Consider the following 18,418-nt stretch of genomic DNA (forward strand, 5'->3'; position numbering starts at 1 on the left):
GCTATGGAAGCTTGATCCTCACTTACATTTCCTTCCTTCATCCTTCTTCCTTGTCCAACCTCCTTTTACAGAGTGTAACAGCAGAGCTTAGCTATGGAAGCTTGATCTGCAACCTCCTCTCAGAGGCTATAGAAGTTTGATCCTCACTGACATTTCCTTACTTCATCCATCTTCCTTGTCCAACCTCCTTTTACAGAGTGGAACAGCAGAGCTTAGCTATGGAAGCTTGATCTGCAACCTCCTCTCAGAAGCTAGGGAAGTTTGATCCTCACTTACATCCTTCTACCTTGTCCAACCTCCTTTTACAGAGTGTAACAGTGGAGCCAAGCTATGGAAGCTTGAGTTGCAAATGCTTTGGCTCTCATAATCTTACTCATTGTCTCCTCTCATCCCCTCCAATATCCTCTTTCAAAGTGCAGTAATAGCACAGCCAAGCCCTTGGAACTTGCTCTACAACTCCTTCTCTTTTTTACATCTCCCTAGTCTAAGTTTTTTTCTCACCATTCTATTTTTCTTTGCCATCAAGGTTTATAATCTCTCTAATATATACATCTGATGTCTTCTTCTAGAGCTCGAAGGCCTCCGATCAGTATTCAATCTCTCTCTTGTAGCAGTGGTCAAGATGAGGATGGGCACTGGAACATCAAACAGTACGAGAAGTGGAACTGGATTACGATGCAGCCTAGTACAAGAGGAAGCCACAAGGTGTCAAAGCGATACGTTGATATACAAAGTCACCATTGGAAAGGGCGGATATTGGAGCTCAAACAAAATCGTGATGGAAAAAAGCTAGCCAAGGTCCAACATGTTTACAAGGCAACAGAGCTGAAACTAGCAGACCATGACCAACGTCAACGATTTCCTGCAAATTGTAAGTTATTTCACCACTTTATATTTTTGTTTTTAAATCATTTGTGTGCTAATAATGGTATACTGAGCACTGCTTTGATTGTTCTTGGGTTCCTGTGCGTAGATATTTTTCCCTCAAACTATAGTGAATGGGAGCCTATGGAGGCAATTTCAGGAACCTTTGAAGCATACCATGTGGAGCTTGGTAGTTTAATCTTTGGAGGGTGTCCAGCTGCACAACTTCTTGCACGAAACATCATCTTCTATGAGGATACATATGTGGTTCCCACGACAGCAAATGGTACTGGAAAATTAGTTCCAAAACCTACGCCAACTCTCACATCTATTGAATGGCCAATTCTAGACAATGCTTCAGTGGCCATGGCTTGTTTGCAGATCGAAAGCAAGGTGCAAAATGCTATGAAGTGCACATATGGATCTCACAAAGCAACCATAACCTGCTTCATACCTCTACACCTCTTTGTGTACCTGTTCCGTACAAGTGACACACATCGTACCCCAACTTTATGGATTGCAAAGGGGGAGAGAGCTCTGACTTGTTTCTTATCACCTGCATGGGATAAAAAAGTTGTTCAACACAATGGAGACACCATCAGATGCGGAGTAATTGTTGAGAAGGTTGTGATGCGCTATCATATTGCCAAGCAACAGTTGTCCATTGCATTTCCTTATAGGCGATGGAAGCTTACAAATGGAGAATGGGAGGCGTTAGACTCCGACACAACCTCTACAGAACAGGGTGTGCTACATATATCCATGCAAGGTGGGGATGTAGAAGATGTTACTGTGAATGATGACTGGTCCCTTGCCAACTTACGTGACTACTTAGTTCTTCGATTCTCACTCAGTGGTGATTTTTCTTTGATAATCAATGGTAGAGTAGTGCGCAAAAGGCAGGAACGATCTTTTCTTTGTAGAGAAATTACTTTCCCTGGCTGTGTAGCTATCAGATAACCACTGGATATGTAATATTGAATTGAAGTAAATACAATTTCAATTTGTTTGCCTCACTGTCTTATTAAGGTTTTTCAATTGTCTTGTGCAGTTTTATTTTTTTGTGATAGTGTAAGGTTGGTCACAGAAGCATCTGTGGCGTGAGCCACTATAGTAAATTGGAAATGACCTTGCGATGGAAGGATACGTTCTTGCTTTCGCATACCATTTTTTAAAATTTTTTTGGTACTTACAAATTTTAAAAGTTTTTAAAAATTTTATAACAAGGTCACCCATTTATAAATGATACTTTACTCATTTACATCAATTGACAATTATCGTTCTCTCCTAACACTTGCTCTCAATTTCGCACACCTTTCTGTATCGCACACTCTCTATTTCCTCCAATCACACCTCTACTTGATGCACTTATTGCACAGCTAGGAAAGCTTGAGTTACTTCATAGGGTTGATGAGATCGTCCCTATGTTTGAGGGAGCAATTGATGTACGTGCAACAATGCATCTACACGCGGATGCTTTTACAGATGTCATTCAGTATATGGATGAACACATCAGCACGTACTCCATCATGTTTGAGGGTGGTGAGGGCTTATGGGTTCCAGTTGACCTCATCAGGTACATATTCAGGGAAGACAAGAATTTTAGATTTCGCCTATCCAGGTTTTTAAAATCCCTCACAGAAAAGGACTACAGAAATGAGGAGGAAGACTTACTCCTGGAACTACAGATGGGCAACATCGGCACTTCTTTCCTAAGCTGGGACATGGTTTTGGTCCTTCTGTTACAAGAGGGTGTGGCGAAAGAAAGTGGCAAGGAAAAAGAAAAGGGCAAAGTAAAGCTAATGGAGCAGGTCCAAGAGGCCCATGCTGAGGAAGAGAATGTTACAGAACAATGGGAGGCCTCAATGGCATTGGTGGCTCTACAAGATAATGTCCCCGAGGAGGTTCCGGACCTAGTTCTAGAGGGCGATGAAGTACTCGCGGAGGTCCCAGACCTTGTTATCATGTCTTTGCATCCAATCATTATTGATGGGAAAGAGTTTTTGTTTTTGGATGACATTGCCAAGACACTCGGGTTTCGTGAGGATGAGGCACTTTCTATTATTGCCGTGAATGCTGGGGGTCAAGACAAAGGAAAAGTGAAAATTTCTTTTGAAGATGACAACCTCACAAAAGCGCTTGCATATGATATTGGTAGCAGTACCTTGGAAGTTGTAGTGGCCAAAGCGCTCGTTGAAATAAAGCAAGAAGCGCAATTCTATGAGAGCGTAGCTGCCTTTGAACCACACATGCCCTTGGTTGCTGGCGATGCTCAAGACCAAGGAAGCATAAACCTGACGAATGAGCAACTAGTTGCAAGTGACGATGCAACTGAGGTATGTCCCTAATTCTTAGTTGTAAAGCAAATTATTTTTTGTATCATTTCACGCTTCCTAACTTCTATATTGACATGTTGATAGACTGCTTTTGAAGTGGACAAGTTTGCTATGCGCGTAGGAGGAACGCGGCCAAAGTCAGAGGGTCGAGATGCATCCCTTTGGCACTACATACCTGCCCTCAGGGCCGACATAGTGCGGGTTTTTCATTTAGAATATGCAGAGATCGCCTATGCCGAGCTCCTAAAATGTAAAGCACTTAGTGCAGTCTTGTCGGAGAACCCCTTAGCCTCGAACATAAATAAATGTATTTTGGTAGCTAGGGAAGCTGCCTTGTATTGCTTCACGGGCAACCATCCTGGCTCAGTTTTAGGCCATTGTGCCCTTTCTCAGGCTCAAGGAATCAATGAGCCGAGTGATGTATTCCAAAGCTTAGGCCAGAAACCAGCCTCTAGAACTCTCTCCTGAGCTCTTCCAAGAGCTTATTAAAAAGATGTAATGCAAACTTCTCTTCCAAGTTTAATAAAATTTTTTTGTTGTGCATTGTAAGTTGTGATTTTTCCTGGCAATTTTAAGATTTTGTTCATGTGTTCATAGAAAAAAATGTTTAAGATTTTTTTTAATTGTGATCGTGATTAAAAAAAGTAATCGAGATTGGGTTAGAGCGGTATGAAAAAATAATGTATTTATAGATGTAAACACACTCACATATATGTATATATATATGTACATCTATGTATATTTATACATATATATATGTGTGTGTGTGTGTGTACCTATATATATATAAGATTCTGGGGCTATTGAATGATATATATATACATATATATACATATATATATATAAAAGATGTATAGGATATATATATATAAGACATAAGATATTATAAGATTTTAAGGCTATTATCAGATATATATACATATATATAATATTTTATATAAATATATAAGATTTTAGGGCTGTTAGGGCACCTAAAGGGTCTTATGAGCCTCACCAGACCATGTGATATCAAAAAAAAAAAAATACCATGTGCGCTACGGCACGTAAATCGACATTTTGACCTGGTCAAAGTGCCGATTAACGCGCCGTAGCGCACATGGAAAATTTTTTTTATTTTTTTTTATGATTTTGGCTTTGAGGCTCATAAGGCACTCTATAAGGGTCTCTTGGTGCATTTATAATGGTCATATGAGCCTCACCAGACCATAGATATCAAAAAATAAATAAAAAAATGCCATGTGCGCTACGGCGCGTAAATCTCCATTTTGACCTGGTCAAACTAGAGATTAACGCGCCGTAGCGCACATGGCATTTTTTTTTATTTTTTTTGCCTTGAGGCTCATAAGGCACTCTGTAAGTTTCTCTATTTGACTATATAGGATCTACATTTTTTGTATATATAAATATTCATATATATGTGTGTGTGTGTACATATATATATATATATATATGTGCATATGTATATATATTTGTATATGTTTATATATGTGTGTATATATGTTTGTGTGTGTGTATATATATATATATGTGTGTGTGTGTGTGTTTGTGTGTGTTATTTCCTGTGTGTAGTGCTTTTATAATTTTTAAATGAAATGTTCATTGGCACTGAGCATACAAAAAAAATAGACTCAACAAAGAATGTAACACAACTCACAAAGTTTTCATTAATGTCTGAAAAAGCTACAAAGGAATCTGGGAACATTACAAAATTTTGTAGGGAGAATTACAAAATGGGTTAGCCTATTGAGGTAGAAGGCTACGCTCTAAACGTAGACGTAGGGATAGGGACATATCTACAGGCTTCAAAGTAACTCTCTTTGCATGTACCATAGCCAGCACTGAGTCTTCAAAAACAGAAACTACAATATCTTCAGCAGCTTCTTGAAGAGCTTCAAGAGCTGTGCTCTGTATGCGATCAACCCTGTCAGAATATTTTTCCATTGTTTCTCTCACCAGTCGAGAGAATGGTGCCTTGGGGATGAGAAGATCTGTGCTTTTCTGATATTTCCTAATCTCTCGTAGCGCGACTGTCCCTGGCCTCCATTTTCTCTTCTTCTTTGTAACTGGTGGAGGCGGTGGTGGTCTTTGATTCTCCCACGGTGGTCGTTCAGACCTGAACTTCTTTTTCTTTTGTGCACGCTCTTCCTCTTCTTGTTGGTCTCGAAACTTGCCCTCCATTCTTTTACCACACTTCTTGACTGGCCGCCTGGATGTTGTGGCTGCCTGTGGCTGTGCTTGGCTTGCCCTCCTTGCGTCCTCTTTGGGCTGCTGTCTCTTTTGCATTTCTGTCTCCCAAGCTGCCCTCACAAGAGCAAACTCTTTGTCAATGGTATCTTTCGTGATGCCGTAGGACAAGAGCTCGACCTCCCTGTTCTGTAAGATAACCTCTAGCTGTTCTAGGGTATCGGCCTCAATAACAATCTCCGGTGGCTGCCCTTGACCTTCCTCGGCTTCTTTTCGATGCCGCTCTTCTTCTGCTTCTCTACTAGGCCCTGCTTCTTCAGCTTCCTTCCTGCGTTGTGCTTCTTCGGCCTCCTTCCTGCGCTCTTCTTCTCTCATCTCCTTTGCCTCTTGCTCTATTACGATAGGTAGACTTGTCCTTTTTGCTGTAGTAGCAGGTAGTGGGCCGAGTTGATCGAAAAACCGCAAGTCTTGCTCTTGTTCTTCTCGCATGGCCTAGGTATTTACGAGTGCAAGAGATAGTGGGAGGGCAAGAGAGAGTAGAGCACAAAGAAGAAATTGAAATGTGGTTTCTATAAATGAAAAATGACTTAAATATGTCTATAAATATAATTTTTTAAAACTTTTAGAAAATTTAAAAACACAAAAAGATTATAATCAGAGAGTTTAAGCCCATGAGGAACCACACCGACGCTTGCTTGCTACCCACTGCCGTAGTCTCTCCCTAGCATTTGATCTGTTGTATCCTTCAGTTCTTCTTGCATTAACAGTTTTCATTATTTGACGCCTAAGAGACAAATTACCGCGACTTTTCTGCCTTTTTTTGCCAACCAGAACGCGATAGAACCAGTTGAACATTTCATGGAGTGCATTACTCTTGACTTTGCCACCACCATGGCGAGTGCCCTTAAAATACACGGCCTTTGCTTGGTAATGTGATTTCTCCATGCCTTGATTGCTCCAAAGTGCTAAAGAGCCATATCTATCGAGAAAGTATGGCCCATGTGCATACAATATATGCTGCATAGAAAATTACAAAAAGTCAACAAACAGTATGAAGAACATACTACAAGGACACAATAAATACAACATTACCATGTAGTGAGTAATGTGTGTTTCTCCCCATGCCTCGACCATTTCTTCTGTGAATCTACAAGTGGCTTGTTTAAGTGCCTCAATACCATGGTCATCCAGGTGAGGTCGCTCTAGAAGATCGACCATTTTATTACACACCTCCCATACATGTGCACGTTTTAGGCCAAGCCTGGCATCATTTCCTCGATATGTTGTGACATCACATATCTTCTTCCAAATTTCAAAGTCGGTGTGGCTATGAGAACCCAAGTGGTTTGATAGCAAGTGTCTTGCCTTTGATCCACCCATGCAAATTTTATTAGGGTTGTCTTGTGTAGGGTTTGATTTTCTGTCCTTTGTCAAGACCACTGCTCCAGCATGTAATCCCATAGAGGAAAGTACACCCTCTAGTGCACGTATTGACTCTTCTCGTCGATCTTCGGGCTCCATGTTCCAGACATAGTTTATGTGGAGCATCAATAGCTTATCCAAAATCCTCAGTCTTGCATGTAATGTGCACACATGCACTTGACATAGTGGAATTTCCAAGATTGGGTTCCAAGCATTGTCCTCCTAGTCACGACTAGGTGGCTTGCTCTGGTCACAACTTAATATGCCATTATGCCATACCTTTGATCCTTTCCTCTGTTCAGCATCAAAAACGATTGCTTTTTTTGCACCCACCTGTTTTTGACTTTTGCCTTTGCTAGGTTGTTTCCCTTTTACTCTTGAGTCTACTGCTGTCTTGGAATGACAACAGTAAACACATGAGAATATAGTATTCGCACCTGTTTTACAACCCAACATACACTTTAAGGTTTTTAGATCGCCACCCAAGTGCCATTCAACGTTAAAGCAGCCTATTCCGGGAACATCAAGCTTCTGACCATTGACCTGACAAGAGACGACATGTTGAATGCCAGACCGTTCAAAATACCACCTCAAGGTATCATGGTTCTCTTTTGGGAGGACCCATGCTGCTTGCCACCAGATGTTCTTCTCTGATTGAATGCCGTAGTAGTCTTGCTTATGCCCTTGACCCCTATTGTTGCTGTCTTCAGTTGCATCCAACTCTTGGGTCTCTAAAGGCCTTCCTCTAAGTGCTCGGCTCATCAAGGTTAAACTAACACGCTCCAATCTTTGACCTTTAACCACTTGACATTCATCCAGCTTCAAGACAAACACGGCATTTCCACCTGTCTCTTCAAGTGTGAGGCCATAGTACTGAATCATTGCTTTTTGTAGCACTTCCATGTCAATGTAGACATTGTTATATGCATTGTATTCAAAGGGTTTGATTGTTGGCATTGGCATAATATCCTCCACCCACTTGTACCCACCCTCGAACATGGATGCAATATCACCATTAGCACACTTCTTTGCCATCTGTAAGCTATAAAGTGTTGGAAGCAAGGATTGCGTAACTCCCTTTGCTCGCAACCCTAAAGTGATTGACCTGTACATTGCTCTGTAACCTTTCTGGCTAATACCTGCTGAGTCACATATATCAAGCATCTCTTTGGGGATGACAATTTCTTTGATTTCCTTCAAGAAATGTTGACGAAGGGTCTCCCGCAGCTTATCATTACCAGAACCTGTTATCATTTCCATAATATCCTTCTCCTGAAGGACATGCTGAAGAAGGGAGGCATTAACATTGTCCTCGGCGTTGTTACATCCTAGTATAGCTGCTGCACAAGCCCTACAATCACAATGGTCAACCATGAGAGATGCTTTATTCATTAATTGCTTCTCAAAGCTGCTATAATTCCTACAAAAAATTTTACCTGGTTGTTTGTTTACGCCTCTTGCATGCGCCTGCTGTCTTTGAAAGCAACCCAACAGCTTTACGTTTTCTTTGCCTTGCGTGATATCCCATGGGAAGATGAGTGAAATGGTGAACACGACGCCGAAGATTACGAGTGGAGTGTTGAAGACGAACATAATTATCAGTAAATTGATTTATTGTGCGCACACGATCCGCTAGATTATTCTTCTGCACCTCAAGCTCCTCTGAGAGCTCTTTAATCCTCTGCATCAAACCATTGATCTGCTTAGTCGATGCCGCTTGAAGCTGGTCGAAGACAAATTGTGTTTGCCTCTTTTCAGCTGCCTCATCTAGCCACAACATGTGTAATCTCCTACAATAGCCAAGAAGCCCATTGAAACCATCACCAACAAACATAAGAAAACTTGTAATGCTTTTGAATGGTGGAGGGGCACCAGATATTGGATCTGGTGGATAAAGATTTCCATCAATCCAAAGATCAATGGCCTTTGCTCCTTGCATTCGAAGCTGATCGTATGAAATATTGGGTGCAACATGCCTACTGCGTAGGGTTGCGTATTCTGTCTCCAAATCAACCTGAAGGCGGATCTTAGAAGGCTTATTGGTGATGTCTTGTAGTGCCATCTACAAGAAAGTAGGCTTGTAAGCTTGGGTTGAATAGGAGTGGAAGGAGCAGGATATGGTATCAAAAAATAATGGGAAGAATGGAGATGAGGGTTGCTTCTCTAGAGCTGCATTGTGGATAGAGAAAGAAGCCAGAAAGGGAGCCAAAGAAACATAGAGAGGGTTGGCAATGGTGAGACGAAAATGCAAAGGAGACAATGCATCATGGGAAGCTTCTTTAGTGCAAGCTATGGCTGCTAAGCAATATAGAGAGAGAATACTTCATGAAAAGGTTCTTCTGTGCTACTACTGTGGGTTTGGAGAGAGAACCAAGTATTGTAGAAAGAATGCTCCTGGTAAGCTTCTTCCTTGCAAGCCATGGCTACTACTGTGGGTTTGGAGAGAGAAGGCTCATTTAGGAGTACAGACCTGCTAGCTATGGAGAGAGGACCAAGTACTGTAGAGAGAATGCTCATGGTAAGCTTCTTCCCTGCAAGCCATGGCTACTACTGTGGGTTTGGAGAGAGAAGGCTCATTTAGGAGTACAGATCTGTTAGCTATGGCTTTTGGAGTAGAGAAAGACACTTTTTTTCATGGAGAAGGAGTGCAGGGCGTTTTAGAGAGAAGATTTAGAGAGAGAAAGAGATTTGGTGTACACACAAAAAAGGGGGGAAGAAAGTGACGAATTTTTGGAATGTTTGGAGTTCGAAAAGGTTGCTGCAGGCTATGATTACTGACTGACAGCCCATTACAAAGCTTTAAAGTCACCTAGGTGGCCAGATCTAGGAATATCTCCTTTTTTTTATTTTTTTTGTTTTTGTGAAAAATCAAATATATGCTTTTAGGACTAGGCTTCTAGGCTTGGTCAAAGATGGATTAGCATTTTAAGCATTTCACTAAACGTCCAAATTAAAGGGCCCAAGAAGACTCCATTGAGTTCCTAATGCTCTCTTTATAAGAGGATTAGGGTTTAAGAAACTACATGGCCTTCTTCTTCTCATCAAAATTGATGTTGAGTACAAGGCTCCAACCCAAAGGAAAGATGGGGCAAAATTTACCTTATAGGGGTTGTCGGTGCCGGTGTTGGCTATAGCTAGTGAGAGAGAGAAACTACATGGCCTTCTTCTTCTCATCAAAATTGGTGTTGAGTACAAGCCTCCAACCCAAAGGAAACCCAAAGGAAAGATGGGGCAAAATTTACCTTATAGGGGTTGTCGGTGCCGGTGTTGGCTATAGCTAGTGAGAGAGAGAGAGGAGGCAGAGAAAGAGGAGGCATGGGGAGAGATAGGTAGGCATAGTTTTCATGCTGGTGACTTGTTGCAAGCGAGTCTCCAGATGAATAGTTGGCCCCCTTCCCCCGATACCAAAATGAGAATATGTAGTTTCCATGGCCAAAGATACGGTTGGCAAGCCGTTGCTTGGATGGAACAAAGTATATCCTCAGTCCCCCTCCACACCCACACCCAAAAATAAAGGTACTAGTAGGTTCCCCCACGGTTGCGTTAAGCCGGTCTCTAGATGAACAGTTGGCCCCCCCTTCCCCCGATACCAAAAGGAGAATATGTACTTTCCATGGCCAAAGATACGGTTGGCAAGCCGTTCCTTGGATGGAACAGAGTATATCCTCAATCCCCCTCCACACCCACACCCAAAAATAAAGGTACTAGTAGGTTCCCCTCATGGTTGCATTATGGAGTGAGATGCATGCTAGAGCCCCACACATAGGCTTCTTCCAAGAGAGAAAACCATGATCAGTCACACTGTGCATGTGCCATGTGTACGGAGATGCTCTCCAATGTGGAGCTCCAGCCACAGTGTGTTAGGAAGCCGCCCACGGCCGGGTGGGTGAGTACTTGGAGCTGGGGTGCCCATTCCACGAAGCATGCACGCCCTTGCACTCTTTCCAGGTAGCCTTTGGGGAAGAGGGATGCGTCGCCGTACATGAGGTCCGGTCGGATCACCCAAAGCATAGGTGATTGGCTAGCTTCCAAGCCCAAGGCCAGGTGTTCAAACTGTTGGGCGGACATGACAGCAATGCTCCCAAACGAGACGTACAGAACTGATGACCGTTCTCGCCCGTTTAGCCATTTTAGGCAATTGTGGTCTTCTGGCCACAGGGCAGCCGTTCCATACGAGGCTAGCCGCCCGTCTCCACCCTCTTCGAAATACGACAGTGGCAGCAGAGGTCCCACTGTGTATATGGGCTTCCATTGAACCTTGCTCAAGCTCTTCAAACGTGTTGATTGCAATCCACGTGCTCTCCTTTAGCCTTTGATACGGCTCCAGAAAGGCGTTGAACATGAAGTCTTGCGTATCGTAGGACTGCAAATACGTGTTTAGCTCCGTCACCTTCAGCGGTGGCACTCCTCGCACCCATGTTATTCGCTCAGGCTCTGTAAACGCAGTGGCACAACTTATTAGAAGAGAAATATGGCTTGTTTCCATAATCCTCATTAGAGTATGATTATCTTGATCACTAGCCACTACTAAGCGTAGAAATCAAGGATGGATGTCATCATGAAGCCCAATCCCGTCCATTAGCTTATATGTGCAGCCTCTCCATTAGTTCAGCAGTTAAAGCCCAGCCCCATTCATTAGCTAATTATACCATTAAATCCAATTCAATCGACTAAATTAATAATTAAAAGCAAGTGCTTCATCTTCTCCGCTATGCAATACATAGTAATTGATTAGGAGAAGGTTAACCCACTTAATCATAAATTTTGCTTTAAATTACTTAGTGATGAAGGCTCACCCTTAGGAGATCGATGCCCTTGATTAACAGCCATGACGGATGCAATGGTACCAGCTGAAGCAGTCCAAAAAGCAAGCCTTCTGAGGCCAAATCTGGTGGCCACATCTTGTGTGAAGTAGAGGTAAAGGTCCGAAATCATGCAGGTGACAGGGGTGTCCTCGGATTGCAGTAGACCTTCCACCAGCTCTTCGAAAACCGGCTTCAAGCTATAGAAAGACTTGGCCAGCTCAACGAGGGTGCTCCCGTTCTCTCTCTTGTCCCTGTTCTCTGTTTTTGGCATCTTTTGAAAATTTTACCGTTGACCGGAATAGAATATTTCACCTTAAAATTTGAAAAGGCTCTCACACACAAACCCCTTTAGTTGACTTGGCAACTTACCTTAGAATCTGCATCAGTGTCGTCACCTTAGACCTCATGAAGACGTCCCCCCTTACGCTAGCGCACGTGGCTTAATGGGCATTTGCCATTGAGAGAATAGCCCAGTGCACATGCCCCATGCCAATCATATACCGCATAGTAAGGGCGTCACATGCCCCACATGCCCCATGCCCTCTTTTTTTTTTAAGCATTTTGGTCATTACATACTTGCTAAATGCACGTCAAAAATTACACTAAAATTCAAAAAAAAAACTTGCTACATTTCATCAAACCCATCAATCAAGGGTCCCTGCCAAAAATCAAGCCTCGCCGAGTGCTAAAACTTGACCTCCGCGGAAGCTGAGGTTGCAAGTTCAATGCTCGCCCCTCCCTCCCCGCCAGTCCATGAGGGGGGTGATTAAAGAAATGAACCCCCACCCCAAAAAAATGGGGGGGCGGGGGGGAACTTATTCTTCATGACAGTTTGAGCACCAATTTTTTTATAAACATTCTTCATGATAGTTTGAGCACTAATTTTTTTCTCGCATATGACAATACTACTATAACATAGTGAACAAGTGTGACCACAAGTGACATACCACATTTGAAGAAGCATCCATCCACATGCATCCACGTACTATTGAAAACGCAAAGGTAACGTTAAGTAAACTATACCACACCTAATATGATTGTTGGTGGTTGAAGTTTTTGGCTCTATTTTAAAATCAACATACATATTTTAAAACCATCTGTAACATGCTATTCATGTCCCTTAAAAAAAGACCCCCTTTTTGGAAAAACCATGTCTTGCGTACAATCATATCTGTTTTTGGTACAAAATAATAATATGGCATCTTTTGAAAATTTGACCGTTGAAAATTACAGCTCTCGCTGAAATAGTCTAATTTGGAATATTTTAGTCGTCTGCCTTAAAATTTGAAAAGGCTCACACACAAACCCCTTTAGTTGACTTGGCAACTTACCTTAGAATCTGCATCAGTGTCGTCACCTTAGACCTCATGAAGACGTCCCCCCTTACGCTAGCGCCTAGGGAGAATGCCCCACACCAATCATGTAGCTTAATGGGCATTGGGAGAATAGCATAGTGCACATTCCCCATGCCAATCATATACCGCATAGTAAGGGCGTCACATGCCCCACATGCCCCATGCCCTCTTTTTTTTTTGCATTTTGGTCATTATGCGAAATGCACGTCAAAAATTACACTAAAATACAAAAAAAAACTTGCTATATTTCATCAAACCCATCAATCAAGGGTACCTGCCAAAAATCAAGCCTCGCCGAGTGCTAAAACTTGACCTCCGCGGAAGCTAAGGTTGCGAGTTCAATGCACGCCCCTCCCCCCCTGCCAGTCCATGAGGGGGGTGATTAAAGAAATGAACCCCCCCCCCAAAAAAATGGGGGGGGTGGGGCGGGGGGAACTTATTCTTCATGAGAGTTTGAGCACCAATTTTTTTTAAAACATTCTTCATGACAGTTTGAGCACTAATTTTTTTCTTGCATATGACAATACTATAACATAGTGAACAAGTGTGACCACAAGTGACATACACATTTGAATAAGCATCCATCCACATGCATCCACATACTATTGAAAATGCAAAGGTAACGTTAAGTAAACTATACCACACCTAATATGATTGTGGGTGGTTGAAGTTTTTGGCTCTATTTTAAAATCAACATACATATTTTAAAATAAAAAAAGATCCCTTTTTGGAAAAACCATGTCTTACGTACAATCATATCTAAAAAGTACACTAAATTTCTATGTTTTGGGATTTGCTAAATTTGATCTAAAAGTGAAAATGTCCTTAAAAATACACTTTATAAATTTAAAATACACTAAAAAACTATTGATTAAAGTGTACAAAATAATCCCAAAATAAAATTTCAAGTTTTATAATAGACGCTTACAAAGAATTCATCAACTTTTTTGTAATAATTTATTTTTAACTCCTCTATATTTTTCTTGAAAAAAGACACACTTCTTAATTTAGTCAAAGATAATGAAGTGATGTAAAATTTCTCTACACAAATTTTAATTTATTATTTTACTTTTATTTTAAACTTACATTAATTAAATTTAAAATAGTATATATCTTATTTTAACTTGTGATAATATTTTATCATAAATTTATAAGTTTTTTATATGATAAAAATATTAAAGGATGATATATAGATAATGGCTATTGATTGCAAATATGGTTAATACATATAAACATTTCAAGTTCAATAAAAATACATAATGGGTATCGAATTTGTTATTGATTTTGAATATAGAACTAGATATTGAGAAAATTACATCTAGATATTAATTTTGATTATGAAACTAGATACTAAGAAAATACATCCAGGTATTAATTTTGAATATGAAACTAGATATTGAGATGTTGAAAGATTTTTTGAAAAATGGATAAGTTTTTTACACTTCAATTTATTCCAAATTATTCACTATGATATTTTATTTACAAGTGAGATTTTAATACCATAAATCCATCTATTTCTTTATTGTATTATAAATAAGTATATAGCTTTTTAAGAAAAAAAAAGTCCAAAACAAGTAAAAGATTTTGTCTTGTTTTAGAAAATGGACACCAAGTATCTCGGGGGGTGCACCTCAAAAAATGTAAGTCTACCACGTGCGATCATCAGGTGGGGTTTTTTTAATCCAAAATATTGGGTAAATTTACAGAAATACAATTACAAGAGGGGTATTTTAATTGTACTTTGGAAAAAAACCCGTAAGTGGGTGGTTGCAAGATCAGGGTGCCCAGTTTTGTCCACTCAGGCACCCTGTAAACAGTAAAAAAACGGGCATTTGTTTACCTTAAGTGGCTAATCTCTCCTAGTAAATGAAGGAATTTCGTTTCAAGTTCTTTTGTTGGAACATCATATTCAAAGTTGGAAATATAGTTGCATAATTTGATTAAGCATTAGATGGTCAAAAGTCCTCATTTTCTTAGGTACAAGGTCAATGTATACACCCTGTCCCAAATTTGAACTGATTCCATAAAATGCTAATATCTTTTACATATAAACTCATATGAGATTCCCACTTTGTACCTTAGATCTTCACATAATATGGAGTTTAACTTGATTTTTCAAGAAAATTTTAAGATGTCTGTCTATTTTCTTTAAATATTTCAAGGTCTCTAAAGTGTTATAATATACGCCTGTTTTTGTACCCACAATAGCTACCACTTAAAATCCTCAATCTTGTAGATCAAAAGAGTGGGTAGATACTAAGACATTAGTAGAATGTGGTGTTTAGTAAAAATTGCAAATCCAATGGTTGGATTTTTAATGATCTCTTTTTCAAAATTCTTCCAGACTATCAGAAGGCCTGCAAATATTAATAATCTAATTAGTAAAATTACATTTTTGATGTGAATCATCTAAAACCTATAGGGACTAGTGTACTTGTAATGGTGCATCTATGGAAAAATAAATTGGATCACTCTAAGTATGAAAAGATCATTTGTTTATTATTTCATCATATTTTTGATTAATTTTGATTAATTAGACTAATTTATATTAATTTAAGTTATATTAGGTTAATTTAAGGGCAAGTGTATTTTTTATTATTTGCTTGATCTAATTTTAAGTACCTTGCCCCCCAAAATTTGCTCTCCAAGCTATGTCCCAATTCTGCATAAACTGGACAAAACTGGATACCCTGATCTTGCAACAACCCAAGTCTATAAAGAAAAAGGGGTAGTTTTATTAGCTCAAAATTCACAGATAAGGGGTTTTTTAAATACCCCTTGAACGCACGTCGTAGGAGGGGCTTCCATATAGTGCACCCCCCAAGCCAAGTATCTAATTGTGTTTGAAAATACATCATTTAGATGCTAAGTATCCAAATTGAGTTGAAAACATGCAAACCTAGTCTAAAACAAACAGAGCTTCTAAAACAAATAAAAGTTGCATGCATGCCAACTTGAAAACCTTGTGTGTTTACAACACGAATTGTGTTAAAAACGAGTAGAGAGCTTTCAAAACAAGTTAAAGCTACCTATTTTGGAAAATGAATACAAAGCTCAAAAGCCTTGCATGTTTTCAACACATGTGAAAAACACACAAGCCTTTCAGCTTGGTATTTATTTTTTAAAACAAACAATGATATTCTACTTGTTATTTGAAACAAAAATTTATATTCTACTTGCTTTTTGGTTTTTTTCTAAAAAGCGCTACCAAAGTTTGAGTTTTCTTCAAATACAATAACTTGAGCTATAATACACAATTTTTAAATATTTTGGCACCAACATAACATTTAGATTGTAGGCATGTGTTTTGAATGTAATCTAAATGTTACCTTGGTGCGAAATTTTTTTTTTTGAGTACATAGCTCAAGCTGTTGTATTTTTAAAAAAGCTTAATTTTTTGTAGCCCCTTTTTAAAGAAAACCCAAAACAAGTCAAATATCTTTGCTTGTTTCAAAAAATGATACCAAGTTGAAAGTCTTTTATGTTTTTACCATAGTTTGTGTTGAAACACAACACAAGTCTTTTAACTTGGTATGAATTCATACAACACACAAGTCTTTGAACTTGATATCCATATTCTAAATCGTGCAAATTTACTTGTTTTGGAAGCTCCCTATCCCATTTTAGAAAAATGGATACCAAGTATCTAATTTCAATGCAATGTGTGTTTTCAACATAATGTAGATACTTGGTATCCATTTTTAAAAACAAGCAAGGAGCTTTAGTTGTTTTGGAAGCTCTTTGTTCATTTTAGAAAATAGGTACCAAGTATCTAGATTTGTGTGTTTTCAACACAATTTGGATGCTTAGTATCCAAATTTTATGTTTTCAACACAATGTAGATACTTGGTATCCATTTTCCAAACAAGCAGGGAGCTTTTACTTGCTATGGTCTTTTATATTTAAAAAAAGGCATATAATTATCTATAATAAAATATAATAAAATAGAGCAAAAATGAATTCATGGTATCAAAATCTTATTACTAAATGAAATGTTAATAAAACTCAAAATATTATATTGAAGAATCTAGAATAATTTTAAAGTGTTCATAAACACTTAAAAATGGATACACAATATCCATTTTTGTGAACTTGGAGACATAGCACAAGAATTGATGCATAAAAAATATATGTTTAAGATATTTCTACCAAAAATGAGATTGTGTATCCCTTTATTCTCTTTTATCAATTGTAGAATTTGATAATTACAAAGTATTTTTAAATTATAGAAATTTTTGTATCTTTGTATTCATGCCTATTCCTATATTTAAACATAATATGAGGATGATGATCTTACCACACCTAGGACACTAAAACATTAACATTTTATCCTCTCAGTAAAGCCTTGTAAGATAAAACATTATCTAAAAGCAACTTGAAAGAATTTTATTTTCTCCAAGCTTTTAAGCTTACCTATTGAGAGAGTTAAGCAATCATAGATCGATGGTATGTACATGTAGCATATTTTTAATCTTTTTATAGTATGATGGTAACATTTAACAAAGTAATTATATGTTACAAAGTTTTTATTCAACTTTGTAAGAAAAAGATATTTTTTGAATGCTACTTTCTTATTTGGTAGTGTACTAGAATTTCCATATTAAGAACATCAATATATTTTATATGATATCACCAAGTAATAATGAATTATTCTATAAGAATCTTATTATTAGATTAGAGATTTATTTGTGTAATTATAATACAATGTTTATTTTTTGAATTGATATGATATTTTTTATTAATGATGATTTAATACAAAATGTCCATATAAATAAATCCATAGAATTAATTTATAATTAAATATTCTTATTGGTGCCCAATTAGTTTATTGTGTAACATATAATGATTTGCAACCACCATAAGACGTTGTGGTATTACTTTCTTTACCATAAATTTATTGTGTGATTTTTCCTTTGTGATTTGAAAAACTAATGTATAATAAGGTATGTACTACATTTATAAAGTTTTTAGGCACATCAATATGTATATACATCAAAATATATATGTACTCGTGTAAGTTTTTTGAATATGTGGCATTGTGTGTGAGAATATTTTTCCAATAGATTTTGTTTTTGGTGAATGTGCATGTGTTTATGAGTGAGTGTGTGTGTGTTCATGCTCAATGCAATGATATATATATATATATATATATATATTTGTATGTATGTATGTTTAGTGTGTGTGTGTGTGTGTGTGTGTGTGTGTGTCAGTGTAATAGAGCATATATTATATTAATTAAAAATTTATTCAAAAAGAAAAAGTTATTTAAATCTTATGAAATCTTAAGAGTTTAAAACTCAAAACATTATGATCACATTAATGACATAAATTCAAGAAAATAATGACAAAGCCCCAATCATAAAGTTTTATAAAACTATAAAAATCACCATATTTTGGTAGGAGTTTTAGACGAGAAAATCACTAAAATATGTATGTTTTTCAAAATAAAGTC

The 18,418-nt window shown here is 38.3% G+C and overlaps 2 protein-coding genes across 2 annotated transcripts; one reads left to right on the forward strand and one right to left on the reverse strand.

The window, feature by feature from the left end:
* The first annotated feature begins 513 nt into the window (after positions 1–513).
* Positions 514–10,087, forward strand: LOC147617202 (uncharacterized). The gene is made up of 3 exons (XM_086776449.1): positions 514–871; positions 974–1,150; positions 10,056–10,087. The coding sequence occupies exons 1-3, from the start codon at positions 556–558 to the stop codon at positions 10,085–10,087; spliced, it is 525 nt and encodes a 174-aa protein (XP_086632575.1). The 5' UTR covers positions 514–555.
* A 511-nt stretch (positions 10,088–10,598) lies between these two features.
* On the reverse strand, positions 10,599–11,882 carry LOC147617203 (UDP-glycosyltransferase 85A5-like). The gene is made up of 3 exons (XM_086776450.1): positions 11,603–11,882; positions 10,903–11,240; positions 10,599–10,859 (listed from the first exon to the last, which is right to left on the reverse strand). Exons 1-3 carry the CDS (start codon positions 11,880–11,882, stop codon positions 10,599–10,601), a joined length of 879 nt encoding a protein of 292 aa, XP_086632576.1.
* Between the last annotated feature and the right edge of the window lie 6,536 nt (positions 11,883–18,418).

Source organism: Cibotium barometz, chromosome 37 (assembly GCF_041138505.1).
Source record: "Cibotium barometz isolate CiBa-2024 chromosome 37, ASM4113850v1, whole genome shotgun sequence".
In the NCBI taxonomy this organism is placed as follows: domain Eukaryota; kingdom Viridiplantae; phylum Streptophyta; class Polypodiopsida; order Cyatheales; family Cibotiaceae; genus Cibotium; species Cibotium barometz.